The sequence below is a fragment of the Danio rerio genome, chromosome 8, assembly GCF_049306965.1.
Source record: "Danio rerio strain Tuebingen ecotype United States chromosome 8, GRCz12tu, whole genome shotgun sequence".
Classification (NCBI taxonomy): Eukaryota; Metazoa; Chordata; class Actinopteri; order Cypriniformes; family Danionidae; genus Danio; species Danio rerio.
Genome location: NC_133183.1, coordinates 58,470,001 through 58,483,229, shown reverse-complemented (window position 1 = coordinate 58,483,229; position 13,229 = coordinate 58,470,001). Strand labels below are relative to the sequence as shown.

The following is a 13,229-nucleotide window of genomic DNA, read 5'->3' as shown; positions in this document are numbered from 1 at the left end:
CCGAGGACCACGGTATCGACGCCTGAGTGTACCGCGTCCCTGGTGCGCTGGGTCTAGACAGAGAAACCCACATAGTTGAGGTGGAAGGAGTGTAGAGATTGTATCGCACACTTACCTCAGACGAGAGAGCAGCAGCCCGGTAGACATCAAGTAAGGCTTGTTGTTTCCGGAGCTGTGCTTGTTTCATCTTGAAGTCATGGATCTGTGCTTCCAATGCCTACAGCGCCTCCACCGATGCTTCTCCTGCACTCAAAGACAGACACACAAGTGACATTATACAGGGTGAAGAGCAAAGACAGTGTGTGAAAAAAGCCGATAGCCGGATTCATTCTCTTTAACACTAACATATCTGACTTTTCTAACTCTCAGAACCATTGTTTCAAACATTCTTCATCATCCCTTCATGTACGAGCGCAGTGCAATGCAAATCTTCAGATTTTATAAACGTGTGTTTGTGAGGTTAGTAAGCATAGAGGCTGTTCCCATGAGTTTTAGATTTACTGTATTCTCAGCTTTGCTCACAAGTTTCACTTCATATGCATATAGCACTAGTGAACAGGCAATAGCTGCAGCCCAAATCGCATACTTATGCACTATTCTACGCCATTTTGTAAAATAAATAGTGTGAGTAGTGTGTTCACACTGAAAACTCTAAAAATAATAAGTGCACTTTCATTTACTGGATGATGCACTCATTCAGCCGGTAAAATGAAGTGTGTAATGATGGACACTTCAATGACACGCATTCAATGACTGCAGGTTTGCTCACGTAGTGAAAGGGGCGGAGCTATTGAGCGCACATGTTGGATAACTTGATTTATTTTGGATGGTAAAAACAAAATTTTGCTAAGAGAGAGATTACAGCGCCTCACGATGGTGAATGCTGTTATACTCATGGCAGGTATTATTTGATAGTTTGGTAATTTCACTGATTTGGCAACCGTTAAACGGCATCAGGAAAACGGTTTGAATTTCCGCTTAGTAAAAAAACAAGTGATGACACTACATACATATACTTTGAAGTTGAGTGTGTAAGTGCTTAAGTTGAGTGTGTAAGTGCATAAGTACATGAGTACAGGTCGTGTCTCGATCAGGCTCCTGAAGTCCCTCTTGAGGATCTCTGTCTGCCGCAGCCCGGTGTCGTTCGTCCCTACATAAAAATCAACAAATCTGATGCTCTCGCCAGTGCACAGGATAGCGGATACCTTAGCAGAAACACCTTAAATTTGAGCACTAGGAAAGCAGTGAGAGTGTACATTGTTACCATTAGTGGAAATCACACAGACAAGATGAACAATGAAATTGTAAATGATTGCGACGTTGCATCCTGTCTCACAAAGGGGGGCGAAGCAATTCTCTGTGAGGGTCTCGAATACCAGAGGCAGTGACAGGGGAGAGCACCTGCCCCGGGTCCTGGCTCGGGTTCGATATTTACCTATATGTGACAAACAAAACACATTCAATTTTTTTTTACAATGATTTCATTTATTATGGCAATGTTATACACTGTTTACTTTTAATGGGTTAAAGTAAAAAGAAAACTGTTTAAAAAGACATCCTCATTCTCTTCCCTATTCCGGAGCCATGTGTACCGCTGACAGGTCAAATCTTCTTTCTCTCGTTCAAGTTCAAAGCAAACTTGAATGCAAAATCATTTTAGATTTGTATATAAAACAGCCTGTGTATTAGCCTAGTGACATTATCAAATAAAATATACAGCAAATGCAGATGTTTGGTTAAATTAGGTGGATACAAAAACAGTGTGGAAGATTAACGAATGACAGCTTTAGAAAGCAAAAGTCAAATTCTGGACATTTAGAAACCCGGCCGGACGAATTTCTTAAAGGGCCATGACACCCCCCACTTTCGGTTAAAGTCTATTTCAGAATTTTTTCAAAAGATGCATGATTAATGGGCGTGGAGCTCCGCGAGCATCGGGCAGGAGTTAGCAGGGGAGAACGTAAGCGAACAACTGTTGTTGTCAGTTAGCTCACAAAATGAGACAAACCGTGAGGAGACGCATGAGTTTATAGTTTACAAAGTTAAAATGCAAAGAAATGAACAGTGATTTAATGCCCTGCTACATTTGTTATTCTTAATTTCATAAACATAACCACAATTTATATCATTAAATTGTAATAAGTGTGTTTATGTAAACCCTATAAATGAGGACTTCTCCCTCAATCCCCGTATCCAGCAGACTCAGTGCAGCAGTTCTCCTGACCTGTCTATTTTAACCATTAGCCCTGCTGGTAATCTGGAGGATTTAGGCAAACACAGCAGCACAATGATGTGTCTGAATGTGAACGAACTCCTGATAAAAGACAGCGTCCGCCATTCTCAAATTCTCGCGACAAAAATGCTTGCAGCACACACACAGCTTTGCTGTATGATCGGCCCTGACAAGATCGCGGGGGAAAACATGCAACAAACCACGTGGATCATGGAAATAAACGCATATGAGCCTTCATGAATGGCTAAATACTGTGTGCCGTGGGTCCGTGTCTCACAGCTCGTGCTTGACTCTGGCAGGTCTCATGAATAATTAAGCAGCCGGCTCTTCTCATAGGATAAGAAAACTCCGCTATGAATAATAATGAGAAACCGACGCGTCATCATTGCACTTGCAGTTCTGCGCTACGTCGCCGATTTTGATCCCGCCCCAAAAATCATTTTAAACCCGAAAGCTGAAATTAGCTGACAAAAGCTCAAAATTATCCAGTTTTCCCCACAATTAAAGCTGAAAGGTGCTAACATTGTCTTAACTGATGCTCAACACACACAAATCCAGGGTGTCCTGAACCTTTAATTCACAAAATGGCATGTATTTGTGGGTCTGCAGTGCAGTGCGGGGGTGCTGACAGTTCATGGGCACACAGACCTAAACGAGTAACGAGAGAGGATTTTTCCACTACATCGATCGCGAATGTTTGGTTAAATTAGACGGATACAAAACGGTTAAGAAGAAAGATAATAACTGTAAAAACATGTGTCACTAAGTATATTTAGACGGCCCGCCGAAGTATAGTATGTGTGGCAAGCACAGAGTCACTAAATAGAATAAACATTGATTAGCCGTCTTGTTTTTAATCTTTAAACCCGTAAAATAGGCTATCTTTGGCAGAGCGCCTTCCATTTTTTATCACCGCATTATGTGATGGCTGAAAAGCAAATGAATAGTTCAAATAACCTGTTCAAATGAATCTAATGAATCATTTTAAGTGGTTCTTTTGAACCAAATTATCCAGTCCAGATCCAGTTAATACTGCGCATGCATGACTTAGGACTTTCGTTTTTGTTTTGTTTTTAAATGCATAATATATAAGTTTTTTCGAGTCATTTAACACAAGTCCAAGTCAAGTCTCAAGTCATGACAGTCAAGTCCAAGTCAAGTCGAGTCTTTTTTTGGATTTTTGTCAAGCAAGTCTCAAGTCTTGAGTCAAGTCATGTGACTCGAGTCCCCAATCTCAGGTCTGGACAGAAAAACACACGGGGTTGAGTGGAAGGAATGTTGAGATTGTATCGCACACTTACCTTAGACGGCCAAGCAAGCAGCACGGTAGACATCAAGGCTTGTTGGGTTCTGGAGCTGTGCTCGTTTCATTTCGAGGTCACGGATCTGTGCTTCCACTGCCTCCAGCTGCAGCTCCAACGCCTCTACCAACGTTTCTCCTGCACTCAAAGATAGACAAACACAACATTGTACAGGATGAAGAGCAAAAACAGTAAGTAAAACTGTTTTCAGAGGTGCTCTTCTGCAGACCTCGGTTGTAACGAGTGGTTATTTTGAATTAATGTTGCTTTTCTGTCAGCTGGAACCAGTTTGGCCATTCTCCTCTGACCTCTGGCATCAACAAGGCAGTTGCGCCCACAGAACTGCCGCTCACTGGATATTTGCTCTTTTTCTGACCATTCTCTGTAAACCCTAGAGATGGTTGTGCTTGAAAATCCCAGCAGATCAGCAGTTTCCGAAACACTCAGACCAGCCCGTCTGGCAGCAACAACCATGCCACGTTCAAAGTCACTTAAATCACCTTTCTTCTCCATTCTGATGCTCTGTTTGAACTGCAGCAGATTGTCTTGATCACGTCTACATGTCTAAACGCATTGAGTTGCTGCCATTTAATTGGCTGATAACAAATTTGCGTTAATGAGCAGTAGGACAGGTGTTCCTAATAAAGTGGCCGGTGAGCGTATTATTATATAGATACAATGTAAAAACATATTTAATCACAACATTTTATGGGCAGCTTCAACCTTAACAACTCTCAGAACAGAACACTAACTAGTGGTACAATTCCTCTTCAGCAACCTAGTTTCAGTACTCTTATTCAGGGCTGTACACTGCAAAAAATGCTTTTCTTACTTCGATTTTTTGTCTTGTTTTTAGTCCAAATATCTACAAATTCTTAAATCAAGAAGCATTTTCTAGACAAGCAAACCATATTGTCTTGTTTTAATAAATAATATGCCAAAATGAAGCGAGTTTTTTATTAAATCAAGCTAAATAATCTGCCAATGGGGTTAGCAAAATAATCTTATCACAAATCGAAAAAAACAAGATTATGTTGCTTACCCCATTGGCAGATTATTTATTAATATATTACATAATAAACGTTTATAAAATATTCTATCAAGATGACGGTTTTATGTTCTTTAACTTAAATTACATGTAAAGGGTCTTTCAGAGAAGTTCTCCTTGGTCTTAAGCCCTCTTTTCAAACATTATTTAAAGTCAAGATAATGCTAAAAATCATGTAAGTTATTATGCAAGCCAGGCTAGCAAATTAAAGTAGAATAATAAAAGTGCCTCAGATACCCAGTGCTAGTTTCAGCATCTTTGTTCTATCCATTGAAAATGCTGAAAAAAATGTTTGTTTTTATTTTACAAAAATTTTAGATAACGATTCCAATTAAATTTTACTAGTTAAACTATTTGCTATTGTTATGGATTATTGCATTGTTCAGTTAATAATCATTACACACAGTCCCCAACAGGTGATTCACTTGACAAGTGCACTGGATAACGGTATGTAATGTTCAAGAAATTGGTTTATTGTGGTAACTGTTTACAAGCTGATTGCTGTGCATTAAATTCAGATTTGGTCGAAGATAGGTTAATGGTGACAATTTTAATATGTCATGTCATATATTTGTAAGACAACAGCATTGACTCCAGAAGACAAACTGTTATCAGAGGCTTAATACTCTTACTTGGTAAAAAAGACAGAGTTTATCGAGGACTACCAGGTAAAAAATATAAAAATAAGATAAATAAATAAATATATATATATATATATATATATATATATATATATATATATATATATATATATATTTTTTTTTTTTTTTTTTTTTTTTTTGTGAAAACTTTTAACAAAATAAGTGAGATCGTACAAAATACATGTTATTTTTTATTTAGTACTGTTTTGAGAAACATTTTATGTACAAGATGTTTACATATAGTTTAAAATACAAAAACCTAGCTCAAAATATTAAATTAGCCCCCTGCAAAAGTTTACATACATTGGGATTTTAATATGGTTTGTGGTTTTCTGATGATCATTTGATATATATAATAATATATCAAATGTAGAGCTTTAAAATACAGGCAATATCTTTATCTTCTGTAAATCGCGGCTTAGAGCCCTGCGTGTAACTGAGCTATGACGTCAAACGTTCGAAAGTTCTATGTTTCCATGGAAGTGAAATATTCACTCATTTGCAACTCGTCGTCTGAATTGAACAGTAGCACAAACTTAGAGCTGCGTTTTATATGAAATTTAATCAGTTGATCGTGGATTTAAATAGTCAATCCGCCGTTGATAACGATTCTCTTCATTTTGGAAAAAAATCTGAATCTATGGGAGTTGTAAAGAAATTTAAAAAGTTCTGTAACTGGGTCTTTTCTCGGAAATCCGGGAAAACCCAGAAGAACCTAATCGAGGGCGACCTCGAGCACCAGAGATGTTCTGATGGCGAAGCTGGACCAAGTAACGTCGCGTTCATCTCTCACATTCAAACCGGAGCTGGTGTTTCACCAAGCCCAGCACCACAGAAAGCGGAGAAGAAACTAAAGAGGTTCCGGAAATGGTTTTCTCGGAAATTCAAGAAAACTATAACCAGAACCAAACAGCGCCAGCCGAGCAGCCCACAGACTCAGAGATCCCCTGATGGTGAAGCTGCGTGTGTGTCGCCGAGGCCGGTTCAGGACGAGCGGGTCAACAACAGGTGCGTGACGAGGCTGAATCCAGCTTCTTATTCGCAGCTTCTTATTGACGCTATGCGGTCCACCTTAAAAACCGCGACGCTTCCGTTTTTCAGCTTCTTATTCGCGCTCATCTTAGGGACCGTGTTTATTTATGTTCCTTTTTGAAAAATGAAAAATGCTAAATGAAACTGATATAAGATAGAAAACGGGCTGCAAGCATGAAATCTAATTGCATCATTGATTAATTATTGACAGTGCCATCGTTTGAGTACAATATATTTTTGTTTTTTTTCCAGAAATAGTCCTTTATGAAGACTTCACATGACCCACCTATGAATAGACAGTGCCTGCCTCAGCAAGGATTTTAGATACAAAATAATTGTTTTATTAATTAAAGTTGTAAAAGTTAATGCATATGTTTTATCTGCAAATACTACAATTTGTATTAGATTTCAGTAGCTTTTTCTGACACCCACGCCTGTAAATACAATTCAAGTTTTGTTAAACCTATTGTTTCAAAGAACAGACAATGCACTTCTTATACACCTTTTTATACACCTTATACAAATAAATGTGAATTGAACTGAATGAGCTATTGCATAATTGAATACTGTACCATGTTCTCTCTAATATTACACAACAGGTTAATAGTATACGTCTATACACGCGTCTGCATATGTATAAATATGTATAATTCTATCCCATTGAGAAGACAGACCTAAAAACGGTCAAAAGACAGTCATTTCAATAAATGCCCAGTTGGAGGTGCTATATGCCAAGTTTTTTGCATATTCATTTAATGTTTTATTTTTAACTTTTATGTATTTGTGTGCCTACTACATACTATGTATGTGTGTACTATAAACTATGTGTGTGTGTGTGTGTGTGTGTTCACATTAAAAATGTTTAACACTAAAGATAAAAAAGTATGTTTGTGTTATAAATTTACACAAAATAAAGATGCCAATACATAATCATTTAATAATAATGATTTATTATTATTAATAATATTAATAATTGTTATTATTATTAATTTTTATTATTAGTAGTAATAGTAGTAGTGAAATAAAAATATTTTACAATGCACTTATACATATTGTACTGAAATAAATGCCAATTAATCTATATACCTTATAAAAATTTATTAATATGTACCTATTTATAAATATGTGTGTAAAATATGTCTCTCTCTCTCTCTCTCTCTCTCTCTCTCTCTCTCTCTCTCTATATATATATATATATATATATATATATATATATATATATATATATATATATATATTCATACACAGTACACAATACATTTTCCTGTGTCTGTGTTTATTTAAGTGTATGTATATGTATTCATTCATTTTCTTTTCGGCTTGTTTCCTTTATTAAACTTTGGTCGCCCCAGCGGAATGACCGCCAACTTCTCCAGGACATGGTTTATGCAGCGGATGCCCTTCCAGCTGCAACCCATCTCTGGGAAACATCCACAGTCGTACACTATGGACAATTTAGCCTTCCCAATTTAACTGTACTGCATGTCTTTGGACTGTGGGGGAAACCGAGCACCCAGAGGAAACCCACGTGAAAGCGGGGAGAACATGCAAAAACAGAAAGGCCAACTGACCAAGTCAAGGCTCGAACCAGCAACCTTCTTGCTGTGAGGCGACAGTGCTACCCACTGCACCACCATGTCAGCCCTGTGTGTGTATATATATATATATATATATATATATATATATATATATATACAAATTAACTATATACCTATACAAATTTACATGAATTTAACAGTACTAATACTACTAATATTAATATAAATGATAAAAAGAAAAAATATTAATAATATTATTATTAATTCTATTATTATTATTATTAAGCTTATTGTTGGTATTTTATTAAAAAAATTACAAGAAGCTTATACATATTGTACTTGTCTATCACAACACCAGAAATAAGATTATACACAAATTAAACACTAGCATTTTCAGGCTAGGTACCACTAGTTAATTTTGACACAGCAGAACAGTTTTGTTCCAATGCACTCTTGGCACAATTGGTGGCGCTGTATCTCAGCTGTCTTTGAGGGTGCGTTGAAAATCTTACTTGGGTCTTGTAGACAATGTTCCCCTCTATCAGCAAACCCAGATTCATACCACATTACTGTACCATTTTCTGGTTATTGACCCTTTAAACTTGCCATTAATCGCAATACAGCTATGTACCATTGCACTCTTGGCACAATTGGTGGCACTGTATCTCATCGGTTTTTGAGGGTGCGTTGAATATCTCACTGAGGTCTTGTAGACAATGTTCCAATCTATCAGCAAACCCAAATTCATAGCATATTACTTTAACAATTTTAGGCTATTGACCTCTGAACTTGCCAAAAATCGTAATACAGCTAAGTACCATTGCACTCTTTGCACAATTGGTGGCGCTATATCTCAGCAGTCTTTGAGGGTGCGTTGAATATCTCACTGGGGTCTTATAGACAATGTTCCAATCTATCAGCAAACCTAGATTCATACCACATTACTGTACCAATTTTAGGTTCTTGACCTCTAAACTTGCCAAAAATCGCAATACAGCAAGGCAAAAACAGCTATGTACCATTGCACTCTTTGCACAATTGGTGGCGCTATATCTCAGCAGTCTTTGAGGGTGCGTTGAATATCTCACTGGGATCTTGTAGACAATGTTCCAATCTATCAGCAAACCCAGATTCATAAAACATTACTGTACCAATTTTAGGTTATTGACCTCTGAACTTGCAAAAAAATCGCTTACAGCCAAGTACCATTGCACTCTTGACACAATTGGTGGCGCTATACCTCAGCAGTCTTTGAGGGTGCGTTGAATATCTCATTGAGGTCTTGTAGACAATGTTCCAATCTATCAGCAAACCCAGATTCATACCACATTACTGTACATTTTTCTGGTTATTGATCTCTAAACTTGCCATGAATAGCAATACAGCAAGGCAAAAACAGCTATGTACCATTGCACTCTTTTCACAATTGGTGGCGCTATATCTCAGCAGTCTTTGAGGGTGCGTTGAATATCTCACTGAGGTCTTGTAGACAATTTTCCAATCTATCAGCAAACCCAGATTCATACCACATTACTGTACCAATTTTAGGCTATTGACCTCTAAACTTGCCAAAAATCGCAATACAGCTAAGTACCATTGCACTCTTGACACAATTGGTGGCGCTATATCATAGCAGTCTTTGAGGGTGCGTTGAATATCTCACTGGCATCTTGTAGACAATGTTCCAATCTATCAGCAAACCTAGATTCATACCACATTACTGTAAAATTTTCTGGTTATTGATCTCTAAACTTGCCATAAATCGCATTACAACACGACAAAAACAGCTGTCCTATTGCACTCTTGACACATTTGGTGGCGCTATATCTCAGCAGTCTTTGAGGGTGCGTTGAATATCTCACTGGGATCTTGTAGACAATGTTCCAATCTATCAGCAAACCCAGATTCATACCACATTACTGTACCAATTGTAGGTTATTGACCTCTAAACTTGCAAAAAAATCGCTTACAGCCAAGTACCATTGCACTCTTGACACAATTGGTGGCGCTATACCTCAGCAGTCTTTGAGGGTGCGTTGAATATCTCATTGAGGTCTTGTAGACAATGTTCCAATCTATCAGAAAACCCAGATTCATACCACATTACTGTACATTTTTCTGGTTATTGATCTCTAAACTTGCCATGAATCGCAATACAGCAAGGCAAAAACAGCTGTACCATTGCACTCTTTTCACAATTGGTGGCGCTATATCTCAGCAGTCTTTGAGGGTGCGTTGAATATCTCATTGAGGTCTTGTAGACAATGTTCCAATTTATCAGCAAACCTAGATTCATACCACATTACTGTAAAATTTTCTGGTTATTGATCTCTAAACTTGCCATAAATCGCATTACAACACGACAAAAACAGCTGTCCTATTGCACTCTTGACACATTTGGTGGCGCTATATCTCAGCAGTCTTTGAGGGTGCGTTGAATATCTCACTGGGATCTTGTAGACAATGTTCCAATCTATCAGCAAACCCAGATTCATACCACATTACTGTACCAATTGTAGGTTATTGACCTCTAAACTTGCAAAAAAATCGCTTACAGCCAAGTACCATTGCACTCTTGACACAATTGGTGGCGCTATACCTCAGCAGTCTTTGAGGGTGCGTTGAATATCTCATTGAGGTCTTGTAGACAATGTTCCAATCTATCAGAAAACCCAGATTCATACCACATTACTGTACATTTTTCTGGTTATTGATCTCTAAACTTGCCATGAATCGCAATACAGCAAGGCAAAAACAGCTATGTACCATTGCACTCTTTTCACAATTGGTGGCGCTATATCTCAGCAGTCTTTGAGGGTGCGTTGAATATCTCACTGGGGTCTTATAGACAATGTTCCAATTTATCAGCAAACCCAGATTCATACCACATTACTGTACCAATTTTAGGTTATTGATCTCTAAACTTGCCATAAATAGCAATGCAGCAAGGCAAAAACATTGACCTATTGCACTCTTGGCACAATTGGTGGCGCTATATCTCAGCAGTCTTTGAGGGTGCGTTGAATATCTCACTGGGATCTTGTAGACAATGTTCCAATCTATCAGCAAACCCAGATTCATACCACATTACTGTACCAATTTTAGGTTATTGACCTCTGAACTTGCAAAAAAATCGCTTACAGCGAAGTACCATTGCACTCTTGACACAATTGGTGGCGCTATACCTTAGCAGTCTTTGAGGGTGCGTTGAATATCTCATTGAGGTCTTGTAGACAATGTTCCAATCTATCAGCAAACCAGGATTCATACCACATTACTGTACATTTTTCTGGTTATTGATCTCTAAACTTGCCATAAATCGCAATACAGCAATGCACAAACAGCTGTACCATTGCACTCAACCAAAGCTCATTCAAAAAAATCTCGCGGACGTTTATGGAGAACGCGATTTATCTAGCCGGAGGTACGTATGGCTGCATTTCATTTTTTTAAGCATACGCTACGGGGCGGTGTGACGCCGTTCGTCTTCATGCTCACCGGCAGCTCGTCATGTACGTCTGCAAAGTTGAGACGCAGACAGGAGCTGACCTCAACAACGGCGGCAACCCGACAATCCGGTTCTAGTCCGGAGAACAGCGGTTTCAGAAATCAGGTAAGACAATAACAGAATCCAAAAAATAAAGTGAACGAGTTCATAACAGGGTGAGAATGTGGTGAAAAGGTAGACAAAAATCTGCTAAGAAAAAGTAGACAAAATCAGACAAGGGCTTTTCTTTTTCTGGACAGCTTTTGTAAAACGTTGCTCGGGTTTAGGGAAGCAAACGGGCGGACGGGCGGGTCAATCGGTAAAGGCAGTTGGGTTTAGGAAAGGAAGAGGAGGGTGGGTCAGCCGATTGGCCAGTCACCCAGTCAATCATTCAGTCAGTCAGTCAGTCAGACAGATGGTCACTCGACAGTGGCCTCCGGTGGCTTTACGCGAGAACAAAAACTGCGCAAATATGTGCCTCCCAGAACGTATTTCCAGTGGCGCCCCCAGAAAATTTTCTTAGGGGTGGCCAATAGAGGCCGCACCAAATCTTGGGGTGGCACAAAAAAAAAAAAAAAAATTCAGTGTAATGTTATATTTTTGTTTTTTGGTAAATGTAATAATATAGTTTTTATTCATTTAATTAATTCTTCTTGAAATATTGCTATTTATTCCTTGAAGTAATTCAGGAAGTACATGTGCAAACCAAATAAAAATCTATGTTTAGTTTAAAAACACTTTTCATACACACACACACACACACACACACACACATATATACATACTTTATAAATAACTTTTTACGTGCTTTTATTGCACATCATACGGTATATTCCCAGAGATGGGTTGCAGCTGGAAGGGCATCCACTGTGTAAAAATGTGCTAGATAAGTTGGCGGTTTATTCCACTGTGGCGACCCTGGATTAATAAAGGGACTAAGCCGAAAAGAAAATGAATGAAAGAATAATGAGTTCATCAATAACCCAAACAAATGAACAAACTGAACAAAAGGGATTACTATACACACTCACTATACCTAATAATATCATTTATCCATATTACGTTTTGAGCCATTTTATTAATGCTGCTTCTTCTATTGATATACTGTACCTTAGGTAAATATTATTGCCATTGCTGTCGACTGAAGGTGTGTGCGTGCTGTCAACGACGATCGGGAAGGGTAGTGGCGGTTCTAGTTTAAATGACACCCTGGGCGAACCACCCTATACACCCCCCACCTCTCTTGAATTGTTAGATTTGTTATTCAGTAAATATAACAATTTATTTATATTTATTTTATTATTATTTATATACAATTATTATTCTGAATAAATAACAGAAATCAATCCTAAATATTACTGGAAAACAACAACTGGAGTGATATGCCAAGATCACTACTTAAGAAACCTTTTGCATGAAAATTAATTATGACAATTCTAAAGAATACAAAAATATGTGTTTTATAGAATTATCTTTGGTTTTAGACCCGATCATGGCTGAGAAATCATGTTACGAAGTCTTACCTCCCTGACTCATTATCCCTCCTTTCTGCTTTAAAGGCATGCTTAGTGAAGGTAACATCATCATCATATTATTATATAAACTTTAGTCTACTTTCAGCTCTGCACAAAAGGCTGTTACTCCGTTTCACGGCGCATGAGCGGCACGTATTTTGTCGGCGTGCATGCAAACAACCAACCGGGATTCACACAGGAGTGCGTGAGGCGCGCGGGAATGGTTTTCTGCGCGCATGCGTCAGTTTGCTTTCACCAGCATTCAGCACTGAACCAGCACTAAGGGGGAGAGACAATGAATCAGCTACGTCAGTAACACCAACAATAATTTGGTGGTTGCATTTTATTTATTTAAACATTGGGGATTTATAAGTACATCTAAATCAATAATGTCACAGCAAAATTATATTGGGGTGGCCAAAGTGGTGGCCACAG

The 13,229-nt window shown here is 38.2% G+C and overlaps 1 protein-coding gene across 1 annotated transcript in view; it reads left to right on the top strand.

Annotated features, from left to right (window-relative positions):
- The first annotated feature begins 5,362 nt into the window (after positions 1–5,362).
- LOC108191006 (uncharacterized) overlaps positions 5,363–13,229 on the top strand; it is a 16,905-nt gene continuing 9,038 nt past the window's right edge. The window contains exon 1 of the mRNA XM_068223227.2: positions 5,363–6,231. Within this exon, the coding sequence (XP_068079328.1) occupies positions 5,777–6,231 (455 nt within the window). The 5' untranslated portion in view covers positions 5,363–5,776. The remainder of the gene's footprint in view (positions 6,232–13,229) is intronic.